At 39.4% G+C, this 18903-nt stretch overlaps 1 protein-coding gene across 1 annotated transcript in view; it reads right to left on the bottom strand.

Moving 5' to 3' along the window:
* Positions 1-18903, bottom strand: part of LOC126284006 (citron rho-interacting kinase) — a 200319-nt gene that overhangs the window by 26696 nt on the left and 154720 nt on the right. The window contains exon 28 of the mRNA XM_049982548.1: positions 18707-18851. Within this exon, the coding sequence (XP_049838505.1) occupies positions 18707-18851 (145 nt within the window). The remainder of the gene's footprint in view (positions 1-18706; positions 18852-18903) is intronic.

Genomic DNA, 18903 nt, shown 5'->3' with positions numbered 1-18903 from the left:
GAGAATAAAATCACAGCCATCTGACACTAGCACCGAGGAAAGTCACCTGTTCTGATAACTCTCTTATTCTGTCTTCTCTGATTCTTATAATCTGATGACAGTAGTAAATTTTCCAACTAAAGTTACCGAGAACCGTCAAAGTCTGATTGACAATATATTTATAGATAAGACAAAAGTCAACAATATCAGTGTACGTCCAATTCTTGGGCTTTCTGATCATGGAGGTTAATTGCTTACTTTCACTGGCATCAATCTGTACAACAGTTCTGAGAATTCTTGGAAATCTTTTAGGATAATAAATGATGAAACCATCAAAAATTTCAACAGCCTGCAAGAGAGAGATTGGAGCTCAGTTTTCAATGAAGCACATGTGAACAAAAAGTATAATACATTTCTAAATGAATTTACGTCTATTTTTGAAGCCACTTTTCCTTAAAAAAAATAAATAAATTAGAAACAGTCATGTAAGCACTATCAATAAATCGTGGATCACTGCAGGGATAAAAACATCCTGCAGAACAAAGAGGGTGCTACATAATTCCCTCATAACTTGTAATGGACAGAGAGAGAGAGAGAGAGAGAGAGAGAGAGAGAGAGAGAGAGAGAGAGAGAGAGAAGCCAGCTTATTTCTTTATGTGATCAATCTTCTTTCTTTGAGGATGGTGGCAACATTAAATATCTTTTACTTTACCGTGGTAGCATGATAGGTCTGTAGTTTTTGTCTTCTGTCTTTTTCTTTGTTAAGTAGTACAATAACAGTATTAAGATACACACTTCTCTGCACACAGTCTGTAAATAATTTTGCAAGAGCTTTTGGGCTACTTTTTTCCAGATTGAAAAGTTTCTACAGGAAAATCATCATCTCCGCACAACTCTTGTTTCTCCATACACTGAATGGCTTTAGAAAGCTCATTTGGCATTTCTCTTGTGAAATTAATAATGAAAAGAATAACTGGCAGTTACAGATTCATCTCCTCATCGCCTTAAAACAACTTTTCAAATGCTTAAAAAACTTATTGCAAATACTGACAATAGAGAGGAAATCCCACACCTCGAATCTTCACAGATGACATGTGATGTTTATCCAACATAAATTTATGCTTTGTCTTTGGCATACTCATTGTTTTCAACTGTTTCTCTTATACTTTTGTTGTATCTTATCACATTTGCTTCAAGACATTTCCAAATAGTTTTGAACAGCTGCAAATGGTCTCCTAGAAGCCGAAAATAACCATTTGCAGTCAATCATTGTTTCAGTAGGACCAGAAGCCCCAGTTCATTCCACGTAAACACAGTCCACTCTATTATGGAGCTAACCAGCTCACACAATGCACTGTCTACAACTTGGGTCCATGGCTTCATGGGGTCTGTGCCACATTCAAACCCTACCATCAGCTCTCACCTAATAGAAATCACGACCCATTCAATCAGGCCACCATTTTCCAGTTGTTTAGGTCCTACCAATGTGGTAATGAGCCCTGGAGAGGTGATGCAGGCAATCGTGCTGTTAACAAAGGTACTGACTTCAGTCGTCCTCTGCCATAGCCCATTACTGCCAAATTTCGCCACACTGTCCTCACCATTACATTTGTCATATGTCTCTGATTTCTGCGCTTACTTCACACAGTGTCGCTTGTCTATTAGCACTGTCAACTCAAGGCAAATGCCGCTGCTCTCAGTCATAATGTGAACCTGTCAAACACTGCATTGTCCACGGTTAAAGGTAATACCTGAAATTTGGTATTCTCGGTACACTCCTGCCTCTGTGGATCTTGGAATATTGCATTCCCTAACAATTTCTGAAATGGAACATTCCGTGTGTTTAGCTCCAAGTTCCATTCTATATTCAATGTCTTAATTCCCGTCATGTGACTATGATCATGACGGAAACCTATTCACATGAATCACCCGATTAAAAATGCCCTTTTATATTTTGTGTATGTGATACTACCACTACTGTACACGTGACTATTACAATTGCATGACCTTTGTATATCACACAGCCACACAACCCACTGAAAAACTGAGGTTTCTTGATGATATTAAAGAACTTCGGGAAAACTGAAAATCCAGTTTTCTTAAGAAATTTGAGAGTCCCATCAAATATTATGGCAGACGGACATTTGAGTTCTGAACATACCATAAATATAACAAAACACAAAAATCAGAGTGGAAACAGCTGGTATGAAGTGGTCAGAAGATTGGACTGGATGATGGAGTTAAAGGGGCCAAACTTTGAGGTCAACAGCCCCTCCATCCTAAATGTCCTCAAAGACGAAGGACAAAACCTGATGAACCCAACTGTAATCAATGAAACCAAGAGACAGAAGCAACCAGACGTGAGGAGGGGTGAGGTGATGAAAGTGTGTGAGGGACTCCACACAGAATGCAAGTGGAGGTTCCCCAAGACATGTTACACAATTGTAGACACACCATCTGTATCTGACAAGTGTTTCCTCACCCTCTATTACCACAAGAAAAACTGGCAATGAATACAAGTTGATAAAATCTCAGGAAAGAGAACAATGAGTAAGAGACGGTGATCCAATGACAGATGTAAAATGCTAAGAAGAATTGAAAAAGTGGGAAGGACAGAGGCCAGGCCAGACCACTTAGCAAGGGCAGCCATGGGCTCCCTGTGTTGGTGTTGGAGCATGCAATGGGGCACCCCTCCAATCCCTCAAGCAGCTGATGAGGCCAATGAGCTCTACCTCAATATAAACCACTTATACAGATAAAACATAAGACCAGATCAGCAGCTTTGGCGTAATCTGATAAACACCAGAGGTAGTCTGCCAGCAAATTTAATGTTTCATGTCGTAAAATTAGGACAGTCCAGTAGGATGTGAGCCATCATCAGATTGGCACCACACCAGTGTTAGGGTGAATTCTCACATCACAGGATGTGGTCATGGGTCATCCAAGCATGGCCCACATGAAGTCAATAGAGTGGTAGATTCCCTGTGTGAAGCACAAAGGGAAGTCTGCCATATGGTCATGGTTCCCGTTATTGCTCAGTTTGTTCCGAGAAACCAGGGCACAATCATACATGTTCTCAAGTCTTAAAAGATTGATGATGTAGTGTCGACTGAAGGTCAGGCTCCGGAATTCCCAATCACCAAAGTTGGCATCCTGGTAGCCAACTGGGTCAACCAGTCAGTATTTTCATTCCCCTGGATCCCAACATGGCATGGGGTCCAGACAAAGATGATCAACAATCCAGCTTGACAGAGGTCAGAAAGGATATCCCGGGTAGCCACAATGAGTGGGTGTCGAGGAGAGGACAGGTCAACAGCCTGAAGACTCTTAAGGGAGTTACTGCCAATACAGAATGTCTTGCTGGTACAAAAATAAATGTGACTGAGGGCTTAAGCAATGGCATACACTGCATCTGTTCGGCGGGGAGTGTTGTACACTGCACCTTGTATGCGTGTACAGAAAACCAATTTGTCTATCAAAGATCCAAGGCCAGAAATGCATGAAAGAAGGCCAGAAACAGGTGGTGAAAAAGCATAGGGTCAAAAGAGTCTTAATATAAAGGCCATGTGGGTATACGGATTGCTCCCTGACTAGAGAGTGTGGGCAGTTGGAGTTCAGAGCAGAGTCACTGCATGCTAATTGTGGTCGTGACTCCAGGCCTGGGCCTGTATTGTGCGAGATGGATCTCCGTACCAGGATAAAGGACAGCAGTTTGGATGCCCGTGGGAGCAGCGCATGTGTATCACATAGATGGTGCCTGATCTGCAGTGGATGGGTCCCAGCCTATGCAAGTAGGCGGTTCACAGAGCTGGTCAGAAAAGTGCCTGTTGCAAATCAGATCTAACAATGGTGTATCAGGTCCAGCATCTGCAATGCTTAAGGTGATGCTGAGCCATATACCAGACAGTTGTAATCAAGATAGGACAGGATCAAAGCTATCTAAAGCTGCAAATTTGTAGAGCACTTTGCGCCCCATATGGTGTTAATGAGGCAGCGAAGTGTATTAAAGTGTGCTCAGCATGTTCACGTAAGTTGGAAAAGATTGAGAAGTCACATCAGCTGGGCACTGAAGAGCAGTCCCAAAAAGTGATAAGACTCTACCACATCAAGCAATTGGTAGTCAATCAAGGTTGAGTTTTGGTTGTGGATGGACAGTATGACACTGACAAAAGTATAGGATGCTTGTCTTGACCAATGAAAATTGGAAGCCATGGGTTAGAGCCCAGGACTGTGCCTTTCATAAGGCAGCCTGCAGTTGATGTACAGCAATACCCATAGTGAACAATAGTAAATGTAAAAATCCTCAGAATACAGGAAGGGTGACACCATTGACAGCCACAAGAAAATGGAGGAACTGAATACAGAGTCCTGCAGGACTCCATTCACTGATATATGGAACGTGGGAGGAGGGGGGAGGGGGGGGGGGGGGGGGGGGGGTTGCGTGGGAAGTAGCACTTGAACATGGAAATTATGGTGCAACAAGAAGTTCCACACAAAATTGGAAGCGGGTTCCACAGAACAGGGAATCTGCTAAGTCTGCTGCTGACAGAATGGCTGTGATGGTGCTCCTGACAGCCGTACTGATACCTCGACATGGCGGGGTGCTAAGACAGCCAGAGACAAAGTCAGCATTGTTAAGAGCCCATCTGTGTGGACACTACAGTTAGTGATGCTGAGGGAAGGGCAGGACGATCTGAAAATGATCACAGATTCTCCAGTGCATGGAGCTGAGAAGCTCAGAGCTGCAAAATGGAAGATCAATGGATAAATCAGATCCATATGCCATACTGAACTGTGTGGGGTCACCGGTATTCAAGAGACAAAGATCAAGCTCTGTGATCAAAGTTTCGAGAGCCAGTGGTCATAATTCCACCACTCCAAGGTTTGTGGGCATTTAAGTCACAAAAATAGGTAGGGTGGGGGAGCTGAGAAATCATTGCAGACAATGCTGTTTGAGACATTTCACTGATGGGGCGGAGATGCACATTACAGATTATAAAATCCACACATCTTTGCACTAACAGCCAAAGGCTCCAAAGTCTTATCGAGTGGCATGTGTACAGAACATATCTGCAAAATCCACTCAATACCATGTCACAGACAGCTTGATTCTTGAAACCAGCCCTGATAACCACAGACGGTATGGGTCTGCAATGCGAGGAACTGAATTCCCTGGAGGGCAATGCAGAAAGCAGGTGAGATGCACTAGAGACACTATAACTCAGCCAGGTGGTGAAAAAAACCGCTGGAGGATCATGCTATCAGTATCCTGTGGGGCTGTGAAGGTATCGTGGACGCAGGTCATGCTCCAGGGTCATCTGCTGCCACCGATGGTGAGGACACGGCATCAATACACATTGGTTCTGAAATAGATTGTGTTGGGGAGGATCCGGTTCCACAGGTGCCACTGGGAACTCCACCTTGGGTACAGAGATGAGGACCACTGGGACCTCTCCTGCCTTACAGATCTTCCCTTGGAGGATTTAAATGTCTATGAGAACTTTTCTGCCCTGCTTTCAGGGACAGGAAAGGAACATAAAGCTCTATGATCAAAAAACTTGGCTCCTTCAGCCACTGCCTAGTATCTGGTTTCAAATCAGTAGAATCCTGGGAGGTGAGCGACTCAAGGGACCCCTTTCTACTGAGAGGTGCCAGAGGAGGGTCTTGCTTCTATGGTCGCAAGTTGGCAATCAATGTCTGCGGTGTGTGGAGGACTGATGCTCCAAAGTTGGTGGGTGAGAAACAGTAGGAGAGGGCACCTAACCACCAAGAGACTGGGTGTAGTCAAGTCATCCTGAGTGCCCAACACAGAAGGCATGTAGGACGAGGGTACCATCGATAGAAAGGATGATCTCATCCTAGCAGCAGCAAATGTTATCGTCATACGTAAAGGATGCAAACGATCTTAATTATTCTAAGTCTCCTGATTTGTGTGTCGGTCAAAAGTCTTGTATTCCTGGATTTTCTTTTCTTTTAGGAAGACGGTGCAGTTCGGTGAATAGAGAGAACGGTACTCCTGAAACTTTACACAAACAGCAGTGACAGAGGAGACCTAAAGGAGTGTTCAAGTGCAACTAAGTGCTCAATCCCCACAGAGGGTACTGGAATTACAATTCAGAGATGCGCCCAAATTTCATGAATTTGAACCACCACATGGGAGAGGAAACATGCAGTTTCACATCACACTGAAACACCATCACCAAGACCCTGCAAGGGAACAAGTCGCCTTCATAGGCCAAGACGAAGCCCCCATATTAACCCTGTCATCATTCAGTCCACACTGGACATGATTGATGAAACACATACTCCATTGCTCCAAATTGGTATACAACTTGTCATTGGTCTGTACAAGGAGGTCATGGTGGAAAACGATACCTTGCACCACATAGTGTTATGAGGGGGTTTGATTTGATTAATGAAGGGAGAAAAAAACAGTTATCTTAGAACAGTATATTGTGAGGTTTTGCTCCTTGCGATTCTAGTATAGCCAAACAGCACCCTTAAGAAGCAGCAGGAGACCCTTTACTAATTCGTTATTAGACAATTTCAAGCTCTATAGACGCTTATATTCTGTGTCTGTTGCGCTCAAGAGTTTCGTATTAGAAGATTAGATGAGGCGCTGTTTCATGCTCCTCACACCTAGGGGCTTCTTCCTCTATACAAATCATGTGTAGGTGTTTCTTAAAGTTCCTATGGCCAGCCATGAGACCTACCATTAGTTCAACCTGTTTCTTGTTCAAGTTCAGGATTACAGAATCTCTTGAAACATGGTTTTGGCATCACAAGCTTGCCTTGTTTTCGTTTTTGAATCTTAGTCCAATTTTCTACAAGCTGCCTCCAGATTCAGCTGTGTAGTACTGAATTTACTATCACCTTAGTGATTGTTAGTTATGGGGTGGGGGGATGGTTACAGGTATGTAACCCAGCTTGTCACAGGCAAACAGCGTCCACAACTGAATGGGAAATGTCTTTTTAAACATTTTCGAAATCACTGCTACTTCCCTAAACCTGTCCTCAATGTGTTCAACAAAGAATAATGGATAAAGGATTAGTGGTCATAAACAAATCTCTGTCAATCTTAGAGCAAACTAACTATTGCGGGGAGAATTTCTCCCTTTGTCTCTTATCCCTACACTCCTCCCATGGCATAGCCAGAGAAGGAAACATTGTGGGGTCATCTCTCTCCACACTGTAGTGAACTTTTCTTTCAGAAGAGATTGTTGGGGCAGTATGTCCACCAGCAAAAGGAAGTTTTGATCTGTTTCAGCTGCAAGTCATTTGCCTTGGTGCCACTCACTGTGAATGGGGTCTCTCCCCAGGCGCACCACCCAGCCACAGCAACAGCAACCTGGTCAAATAACGGTTGCCCTGACTCCTTGTGCCCCAGTTACAATGGGCACTCCTTGCCATATGTAGAGATTTTCCAGCTAGGCACCAATAATGCAATCCTTGTGTGGTCAGGGGTTACCATTGTGTAGGTACTTGATGACTTAACAAAAGCATATTTGTTTATTATCAACGGCAAACAAGTTGAAACTCCAAGAGAAAGATGGATTATTTTTTCCTTTTCAGGATAAATTTCAGTCGTCAGTTGCAAATAAATTTTTATTATCTTTACCGGTTTTGACAAATTAATTTATGTTCAGAAGCCTACAAAATTACGATTCTTATAAATCTTTAGACCTTGGTTATACATTTATGTAAAGCATAAAAAGTTTATTACAGAAGCTAGCAGACAATATTTTCTTCATAGAAGGATAATGCCATAATGTGCTCAGAAATACTACGCATTATGCTTCTAGAAGAAGATATTACTGTCTGTTAAAGTTAGTATACTTCTGTAGTATATTTTTTTATATTTCACATAAATGTATAGCCAAAGTCTAAAGATTTATAATACCACAATTCTGTAGGCTTCTGAGCATGACAAATTAATTTGCAACTGATGACTGCAATTTATCCCATGAAAAAAAAGTACTGTTGCTGAAAATTACAGCCATGAATACATTCGTATAAGAGAAGTTGTGGCAGAGAAGATAGTACACCAGAGGAAGTTGCAATGTCTGCTAGATTTCTTCTGCCCAATAAAATATACGAAATGGATCAGTGTACTGGACACAGCAATACTTTTATAAAGAATGCTTTGAAGTGTAACAAACTAGAAGTTGTGCGATTATAAAGTATACTGAGAACAGCCCATATGAAAATCAACCTACTGTGAAAGCACCTCATAGAGGAAAAGTGTAAAATTCTTCGGGGAAATAAAAGTTGTAAAATTCAAAGATAATGAGTTAATGGAATCATTCACAATGGATACGAACAACTTAGTAAATACAAGTAACTGCTATTTTTCTAACGACACTTTCCATAAAAACTCTAGAGGTTCACAAAAGAAAGAAATCTACAAATGTTCTCACTGATTAATGCAACACCTTTGCTTCAAAAAGAACTCTGCAGTCCCCCAGCATAACTATTGAAAGTACATTAACAATATCTAAATACATGTGGAAAAGAGGCTTCAGCTATTTTCAGACAGCAAAATTTAATCAGACTCCACTTGACAATCATTGCAGCATTCTAAGGTCACTAAGTTGCAACGATCATCTGTCAGTACTACATTTCATCAGTTTGCATATGCTTCAAACTGTAATCTTCAATTGAAAATTATGAATATAAATGTGAATGTTAACTGATATATTATGTAAGCTGAATAGATACATTAGCTAGACTTCTGGAGCAAAAGAACAAATTGTTGAACTGGAAAATAAAATTAAGAAAACACTGTGTTTCACATCTCCACAGAAATTCAAACTGTTTCACAATGTCAGATTTTTTATTTATCATTCGGCAGGTTATATGGTTCATCAAACAAGAAGAGTTGCAGAATGTGCTAAGTGTCTGTGGCTTTTAAGTGGGAATCTCTCTGCTTGGGTCTAATAGATATTATGGCTCTACTACAGGAAATTAATTGCTTACATGTCCACCAAAGGTTTATTCAGTGACCTTATAGAGATGAAAAGGCCATAATAAAACTTCACTTCAACAATTTGTGGAGTCTAGAAAATGTGGATCACATTAGTACTGAATTTTCCAACGTAAGATGCTGGAAAGATTATGTGATAAATATTGTTCATCAGATGATTTTTCATGGGCAACAAAACTGGAAAGAGCTGAAATCTTCAAAAACAATTAAGCGTTACACTAACCGTCAACTTTTGTCACCCACATATTTACTTATTTATAATGAAATAAGTAAATTTATGTTCATGTATGAATGAGTTCCTGTGGTATGCTTATAACAATGACAGGTCAGCAGAGTCTGCTGTAGAACTCTTTGTGAGAAACAGATGATCAGCATTCAGAGAACATGCTCACATAAATAACACCTTCCTTAAACTAAGCAAGTTATGTTATTGTGTTGGCCATTCTTTTTTGCACTATAAACTGCATTATGGAATTTATGGCACATTAATGAAAGAAAGCAGGCAGTGAGTTGTGGAGTTGAACTATCAAACCCACTTGAGGTTTAATAGGAAGTGCACAGCAACCCAAATTAGGACCTCTTCTATTCCTTCTATAGACAAATGATTCACCTGAAAATACATAAAGACATATGCATGGTGATGATAAAACTTCTGTCTCTGAAAACCTTGTATTGGAGGGTCTTATCGACAATATGACAAAAGAAAGTTCACTATCTTTGTTTAATGCAAATGGTGTAATATTAAATGAAATAAAAAGATCCAGAATATGGTTCAGCTTATCAAAAGTGCCAATAAAGAGAAACAAAGGGTAAAACATTTAGGGATTATGTTTAAAAAACTCCTACCTTGCAAAACCTCTCAGTTAAGTTATCAAGAAAGATATACCTACATAAGAGACTGATGACATGTGTAACTTTAGAATATGGAAGAACAACGTATTCTACATCTGCAAATCACACTTAAGCATCTGGCTGAGGTATTTTTTCTTAAATCTGTGTAAAGATATGGTTACTACTATGGGGACACAGTGAAAATGTAAATTATATTTGTGTAATTCAGAAGAAGACAATCAGAGTACCAGTAAGGCAGACAATAGAACATATTGCAAGCCTCTGTCCACTTACCATAAGACCAAGAGTAACAATAACTGAAATTCTAGACAGTGAGACTAGCAGAATAACGGAAAGGCTACCACTCACCTATAGATCTATGCACAGAGCACAGAAACATGCCCCCCCCCCCCCCCCCCACACACACTAACAGTACTTAATTTTTACATTTTTGGCACTATTAATTACATGTTTGCCTAACTACAGAACACAATTGTAAATCAACACTAGAACTTGCGCTTCTCTAGTCTTACCACAGAACAGATTAGGAAAAACTATTTATAAGGCAAAGAAAGTGTAAAACAAATTTTCAAATTACATCCTTTGTACGCTTGCTCTTTTTTTTTTTTTTTTTTGAGGAAAAGCTGCACAGTTTATTAAAAACCTATTACACGCATTAGATGAACTCTTTCTTTTGCCTAATATAACACTTACATAAAATTTCATATTAATATAAGGTCATACCCCACAAAGGAGTGTAAGTTCATTCATAGTAAAGTTCAGATCTACCACCTCCCCCTCAATACACTAAGATTGATTTTTTTAAAAAGTGTAATGATAAAAGCAATATAATGAATACACAACTGTTAGTTGTGCCATGAGATCACATCATGTACATCTCACAATATTTTCTCAAGGTAAATGTTCAACATCGTCGGGTAGGCGCTGTTGTTTACCAATGGATGACAGACGTGTTTTGTGGTATCTACTATGAATTAAGGTGTGATATTCAGAGCGTGTTATTATTGGACATAGCTGTGGCTACAGGCCGACCAAAAACTGGTGGCTATATAGATCCTTCACGGTGCTGCAACAGGCTTGTCGTCCAAAATACTCCTTTTCCTGATCAGGATCCAAAAGAAACAAGTGCAGAATTCCAGGTTGAAATAAGTTAGAATATTGAAACGGAGTGTCCTATAAGGACAAACTGGGAATTTAATCTTTGTATTCACATGGACTATGTGTTGTCCAATGCTGAGGTAGTGTTGTGTCATTGGAGATTCATCCAATTGGCCCAGGCATGCATGATGGCAGCGTTCGACACAACCGTCTTTTGTTGTTTGACACGTCTCACTATTTAAGACACAGCACACAGAAACACATTTCCTAAAACAGATATTCTCTATGGAAATACCCAGTAAATTCATCAATTTTTCATGTCGATTCTTGAGAATTATTGCAGTTTCCAAATAACTGGCAGATAACCTTATTAACAGTGCCTCTGGCATCCGACTTAAGTGCCACCAGCAAACCTGCACCAGCTGCCATTAGACTGCTATGTGGGAAATGAGAATTTCAAACTACAGGGTAGCTGAATACCTAAATAGCTATCATCTTTGATTTGGGTTCCAGGTACAGCCATATCAGACAGTGGCACTGTGAGACCTTTTGTGAGCACAGAAAGCCACACCAATTCCTGGTACGGGACTCTTGGTACATTACCATCATTCATCCAGAAGCAACTCTACTTGCCAGCAGTAAACAGTAACAAGATGGACGCTGAGTGAGATCACAGGTATTTTCTTCGCCTGCTAAAAGAACTTATTTAAGAGGAAATAGTGTCAATTTTAAATTGTCCTTGTTTTGTATGCTTGCTGTAGTGTCTGTTCTTGTTCCACAACTGAATATTAGTGTCCCAGCAGAGCTTGTCCTTGAAAAAACTTGTTCTTTGGCTGAACTCCTGATAACCCGAAATTTTGCGTGACAAACACAAAACATTCTATTCAAGTTTTCTTGATAGTGCAAAATTTGTTTAAAAAAGACAGCTACTTGTTTCATCAGTGTCTACTGTCACAATAAAAGTGTAATTAAACATTTCTAAACCATATTTAACTAACACACTTTGTACTGTTTACTTGTTAGACAGACGCGATCTAGGCCAAAATTTTCTAAGTTATAAATGTTTGAAAACCTGACCAAACACGCCTGATAACGTAAATTCTCTAAAAGCAAAGTAATTACAAATTCATTCTTCTGTCATTGTATCTCTAAATCAGTACAGAACAACAACCACCCCACATAAGACCTTTGTGTCGTTTTTTTGTTTACACACAGCCATTCTCACGTCCTTGACAAATTTAAAACATTCTTTAAACTTAATTACTATGTCGAAACTGACCATGAGTGAGAAATGTGTGAGCTGTTATAGGTTAGTGAGTAGAGGGATTTGTTGCCAATCTTGTTAGGAAATATTTTCACTTGGGGGGGGGGGGGGGGGAGATTGCAGTGGGGAGAATGTTGAGAGAACAGAAGAGGCTCTCTCCTGGAACTGCAGAGTATGCAGTAGGAACATTTTGACTAGAGAACAGGAAAGGAAAATATGTGCCCTTCAAGTGCAGCTGGAGGAAGCAAGGAACGAACTCATAAGGATCAAGAGAGATGGGGAGAAGGGTGGTTGGGAACTGGGAGCTGGTAGGAGGATAAGAAGAAAGAGAAAGCAATCTGACACAGATGATCAACACCAAAAACAGGTATCTACCATTGCCAGAGTTAAGTGGAGAAGAGCCTCAGGTAGAACGAGGAGCAGGAAATGTGAACCACACTTCATCCGAGACCAAGAAGCCTAGGAATGTACAAAGTGTTAGGAAGAAGACAGTGCTGCTGCTAGGTGGTAGCCATGGTCGAGGTGTAGGCCCTCGTTACAGGAAAGTTTAGGGGCAGCGTACCAGGCCACCAGTATCTTCAAGCTAAATGCAGGGCAAAGTCATGTAATAGAGGACCTAGGGTCTTTATGTAAGGACTTTACAAAATAGGACCTCGTAATGGTAGTGGGTGGGGCGGGAGGCGGGAAACAGTTTGGATAGGAATGGGGCATATGACATAGATAGCATAGATGACAAGATAGCTTCCCTGACTCATGCCACCAACATACACTTTGTTGAGCTGTTCCGGTGTCATGATCGACCACATCTAGATGGAGCTCTGAGGCGAATCAATGTGGGGTTAGGGATGGCTCTGAGGACAGGCAACTTTGCTCACGTTTCTCTGGTGCCCGTCAGGACTATCAACAGATGGGGTTTCACTACGCATGGCCTACATCTAAACTGGACTGGGAAGTCAAGATTGGTACAGCTGATTCATGAAAGTCTAGGGGGGGGGGGGGGGTGGATCTCCAGCCACACATGGTCAAATACCTGTTGTCATAGGTAGGAAAAGTAGGTCTTTTTAGGATAAATCCAGATAACAGGTTCCCCTGCCTTAAGAGTATCTCCAGCAGTTTAAAAAATACTGCAACAATCATTCACAAGACAGATTTTAACACTTCAAATATCACACATACCAGATGGCACAAAGAAAAACAAACCACTAGAAAGAGTAACATAACCCATTTCACATACTTAACAATCCTCCATCAAAATCTGCAATAAAAAAATAATAAAAAAAATTACAACTATTAGAAGTTGAGTCTTTGAACTGCACAGTAGTTTGTATTACTGAGCACTGGTGTAGAGACACAGAAATCCAACATGTAATATTATCATTATATGAAAGGGCAAACTCTTACTGCAAAACAACTTCAAGGGGTGGAGGATCATGCATTTATATCAGATAAGGGGGACAGTTCACATCAAGGCATGAATCAGTACAGTAAGTGGAGTCAAACACTTTGAAATATCAGCTATTGAATTAATGGGGCTTGATATCACCAAGATGACAATCTTTTGTGTGTGTATAACGTATTTACTTGAATCTAAGCCGCACCTGAAAAATAAGACTCGAAATCAAGGAAAAAAAAAAAAAAAAATTCCCGAATCTAAGCCGCACCTGAAATTTGAATCTCGAAATTCAAGGGGAGAGAAAAATTATAGGCCGCAACTGCAAATCGAAACAAAGCTGGTCCGTTGTAATATGAGACAGAATTTAGGTCGAATGAATGACGATACAGCTACAGTAGTTTGGTTCGAGTCATAAGCTTAGCAGTTAACGTTTACCAGGTAGCCATTGCTATGCGTCAGGCGCTCCGTCCGTATTTATTCGGGTACCCTTCCTTTTCCACGTGCTGCGTCTGGTTTGAATTGATTGCTAATTTTTCTTTGATCTGATAAGCGCATTTTCTTTGTTATAGGTGTTTACGTCACTGTAAGCTGAAAATTCATTACTGTACTGTGTCATGCATTGTTTGTCGCGTTCTGTTAGTACGTGCTTACGGCCTTGCTTTTGTGCACGCTACCGCCCCCCCCCCCCCCCCCCCTTTTTTTGAGGAATCGTCTCATTAGCGAAACAATGGGAAGAAACTGCTATTTGTTGTTACTTACACTGCTGCTTTCTTTGATAATGATCAACAAGAACCAAATAATAGACTGCGTATGATAGAAAATGTTCTGAACGAGAGCTTTTTTTCCCATTTGAAAATCTTTGCAGGCACCTCTTTAGTATATTAAATTCTACACAGAAGTTAGAGTAATCTTAGATTTAAAAATCTAGTCAATTGCCGTGCTTCATTTCCAACTGTATCACTATTAAGAATAAGAATAAAACGAATATAAACATGACATGATATGTGTATTCTTCCGCGTTTGCTGTTGTCTCACTCTAGTTTCGTAGTTTATTAGACAGACAGGATTTAAATGAGATAGCAGCAAACATGAAACAATACATAGCAAAATGTTTATATGTGTATTATTCTTATGGTGACGAGAATACTGCATGTGATTCACAATTTATAAAAGTTCCTATTAGTAACCATCTCTTCTCACAGAGAGGGAAAAACTCAGAACACAGAGTTGGCCATATTGACAAACATCCCAAACAGTCTTGCCAGTCAGATTTTCGTAGTACATTGAAATGCTGCTACATTCGAAGATGAACAATACGGAATTTGTATTTACTTCGTTGGATAATGTATGAAAATGCAGTGGTCGAAACTCGGGGTAGAGAAAATAGCTCGTCTTCCAACTTTTTTTTTTTATACCGACGCAGAGGTTTTGGCACCAGTATTTATCTTTATGCCTACAAAGCATGCCTGTGTAGCGCTACATATATTCGACGGCAGAAGTAAATTGTGGCGGCACCCACCAACTTTTTTCAGAATTTCCACTTGCTTTGCACTCGATTCTAAGCCGCGGGTGGTTTTTTGGATTACAAAAACCGGAAAAAAGGTACGGCTTAGATTAGAGTAAATACGGTAGATCTCCCAGAGGTAGTGTGGACACTTTTTTCAATAAATTAACAGAAGTTATAGATAAGTCTTAAGTACAAAGGTCAACAAAATTCGGTGTGGGTACATTAACATCAACACTAATATCACAAATGAATCCAGCAGCACCTTCATAAACATCCTTCAAAGTTGTGGCATGTCCCTATTGGCCAATAGTGCAACAAGGGTTACTATAATGACTGCATCAGTAATTGACCATGTGTCCACAAATACAGACAGGGAAAAATGTGATGTAGCTGTAAAAGATCTCTGACTATCAGACCATCTCTGTCAAATAACAGTAAAATCAGGCATCAAATCATTCCCTAAACTACAAGCCTACAGACGACATCTATCAGAAATTAAAATAAAAGATTTTTCAAAAGAACTAGAAAAACAAAGCTGGGTAGAAGTGTATAAGGAAACCAAGGTGAATATGAAACTCTCTAAATTCTTCACATTGCTTAAATTGAACTTCGAAAAGGAGTTTCCAAAAGTATGCATGTCTGTATCAACATCTCACAAAAACAAATGTGTAACAGAAGGTATTAAGAAGTCCTCACAAACACTTAAACACCTCAATTCCATGAAAAAGACTAGCAATGATCCAGAATTCTTAAATTTATATCATAGATACAAAAAGATCTATAGGAAGGTGCTGATTGCTGCAGAAAAATTCATTTAATGACAAAATAATATATAATACAGAGAATAAAAGCAAAGCAGTCTGGGATGTTGTAAAAAAAGGAAACGGGGAGAGGCTAACAAATGCAGAATAACATTCTGCTAAGGGAGGGGGATAAGGTAATAAATGATCCACACCACCTAGCAAACTATGTAAATGAGCATTTTTCAAGTATTGCAGAGAAGTTACAGAAATTCCCCCAAACAAATATAACACCTGTAAATAATGTTGCACTAAATACAATGATGTCACTTCCAACCACAGAGAATGAAGTCAATAAAACTGTTCAAAAACTAAAAAATAAAAGGTCTGTAAGTTTAGATGAAGTACCCATGTGTGTACCGAAACAATGCGTAGGGATTATACAAGGCCCCTTAACAAAAATAATAAATGAATCTTTCATATCAGGGACATTTCCAGAGCAGTTAAAACAGGCAAGAGTTGTGCCTTTGCTTAATAAAGGTAATGCAGAAGACAGAAAATACCAGCCCATTTCCCTGCTGTCAGCATTCTCAAAAATAATAGAAGCAATTATGAAAGACAGGTTAATGAATTAACTGAATAAATACAATCTTTTAAGCGAATCACAGTTTGGTTTTCAAAGTGGCACAAATACGGAGTCAGCCATAGTAGAATTCACAAAAGTTGTACTTGATGCTCTTGAGAAAGATGAATGTGTCACAGGCATATTTTTGGATCTTTCTAAGGCGTTTGATACAGTCAACCACAAGATTCTATTAAATAAATTAGAAGGATTAGGAATAAGAGTGGTAGCTAATGATTGGTTTCGATCATACCTAGCTGATAGAGTACAAAGAGTAGAGATAACACATACTTAAAATGAATCCAAACATTTATTAAAACACTTAAAAGAACCAAAATACATTAATATAGGGGTTCCAGAAGGTAGGCTGACGACATCAATATTATAGTCACTGAACAAACAGGAGAACTTCCTGCTGAGAAAGCAAATGAAACTCTCAAGGAAGTTTATGATTGGTCAATAAGCAACAAAGTGACATTGAACGTAAAGAAAACTAATGCCATGAATTTCAGTTTGAAGAGGAAAAACGACAATGTTAAATTAAATGTAGACGGCACGTCTACAGACTGTGTAACAAATGCAAAATGAGTACTGATTCTCAGTTGAAGTAGTGTGAACACAAACAGGAACTTGCAAACAGAATGTCATCAGCATGTTATGCCCTTAGAATCCTATCATCAGTGAGTAACATGCAGTGTCTTTTAGTTACATATTATTCATATATACACTCAATTCTTAGCTATGGCATTCTTTTTTGGGGAACAAAGCACAAAATATGAACACAATTTTCAACCTCCAGAAAAGAGCCTTAAGAATAATAACCAAAAATACTAGTCAGGCTCATTGTAAAGATATGTTCAAATACTGGGGATTTTAAGTGCTTCATGTGAATACATTTACCAGTCAGTTGTACATAACAAAAATAACGTTGGTAATTGCAGCACAATCAGCTCATTCCATGACCATGCAACAAGAGAGATTCAACTTACATTTACCAAGAAAAAATAAACATAAAACTCGAAACAGCATTTTCTAACTAGGAATAAAACTGTACAACAAATCACCAAAAGATATTAAAGAAACTGCAAAAATACACTTATTTACAAAGGCAGCGAAAAGTACCTGTTATGCAATACATTTTATACATTGAAGGCATGCTTAGATAAAACACAGCAGAGGTTTGATAAAAAAAATGCTATACAAATAAATAATAATAATTATTATTATAATAAAACATCCAACACTCCACACAACACCTTCACTTTATGTTTTTTCCTTCTTTTTCCTTTCTAGAAATACTAACCCCCCCAAGCTATGCATAGCACAATACTAACACCTCTTCCTCTTCCTCTTCCTCTTCCTCTTCCTGAGCTCAACATCTCACTCACTATAGAGGGATGCTGCCTCAGTTTTTGAGGATAGCAAATGGGAAGTTGCGGTACAGAAAATGGCCCAGAGATCGTGTGTGTGTGTGTATTGAGTGAAGTGTTATGAAATAATGCACATATAGTGTGTGCAGTGACTGATAGTGAGAGATGAGTTAACACTGTTGGATTACATTATTTAATAAGTTATTTGTAAAAAAAATATTGTATACCGGGAGTAAATCTAATGACTGTCTCTAACTAGAAGTCTGTAAATATATGTGTATACAAATTAGATTATTTTAAATTAGTCTAAACTTTTAAATACTTTGACATGCCCTATATCCTTTAACAACAACAACTACTACAACTACTACTAGTAGTAGTAGTAGCAGCAGCAGCAGCAGCAGCAGCACCTACTTGACTGTTAGACATTACCTCTAGCAGGTACTGTAGAATTTACATGACATGTTCTGGTGGTAAACCAGGAAGCAGTATGTAGGAATATTAGAAAAAAATGATAGACTCGGCGGAGGGTACAGCCCATCTCTGTGATAATCTCGAGACTGCACACAAATTAAATTCCAACCCGGTAGTGCCAGTCTAATTGCATCATGATTCAGAAAGATTGGGCAAAAACTCACTATGCACTGCAGTTTTGAGTCTGTACATGAAGCATACTGAAGTAGTAAAAGTGATACTACACTATTCACTAAAGCTAGGTACCTAGTGTGAGCCTTAGTCCAGTTCACAGTATTGGCTGATCACATGTCCGACACTGCCCACACTCTTTAAACAGCAAATGAATTCTATCTTGACTGTAGGAACTGCTAGTACTGGGTACACAAGAAAATTATTTTGTATCTGGGAAAATCCGTATGAAATCAAAAGAATATTTACATACCTACTATCATAATAGCAATTCTGATCTCAGAGAGGACTGACATCTGATGAACTTTGCTGACACCCTTCATTTTAACTGGCTTACTAGTATTCACTGCACTTGTGTTGAATGAAAAGAGACCTTCCTCTGCTCCCAACAGCAAAACCTGAAATTTTTGAAGAGCATGATTTAATATTAGACACAATTTCAATAATTTT

Source organism: Schistocerca gregaria, chromosome 8 (assembly GCF_023897955.1).
Source record: "Schistocerca gregaria isolate iqSchGreg1 chromosome 8, iqSchGreg1.2, whole genome shotgun sequence".
NCBI lineage: Eukaryota > Metazoa > Arthropoda > Insecta > Orthoptera > Acrididae > Schistocerca > Schistocerca gregaria.
Note: the sequence above shows the minus strand (reverse complement) of the source record. Positions and strands in the feature narration are given on the sequence as shown.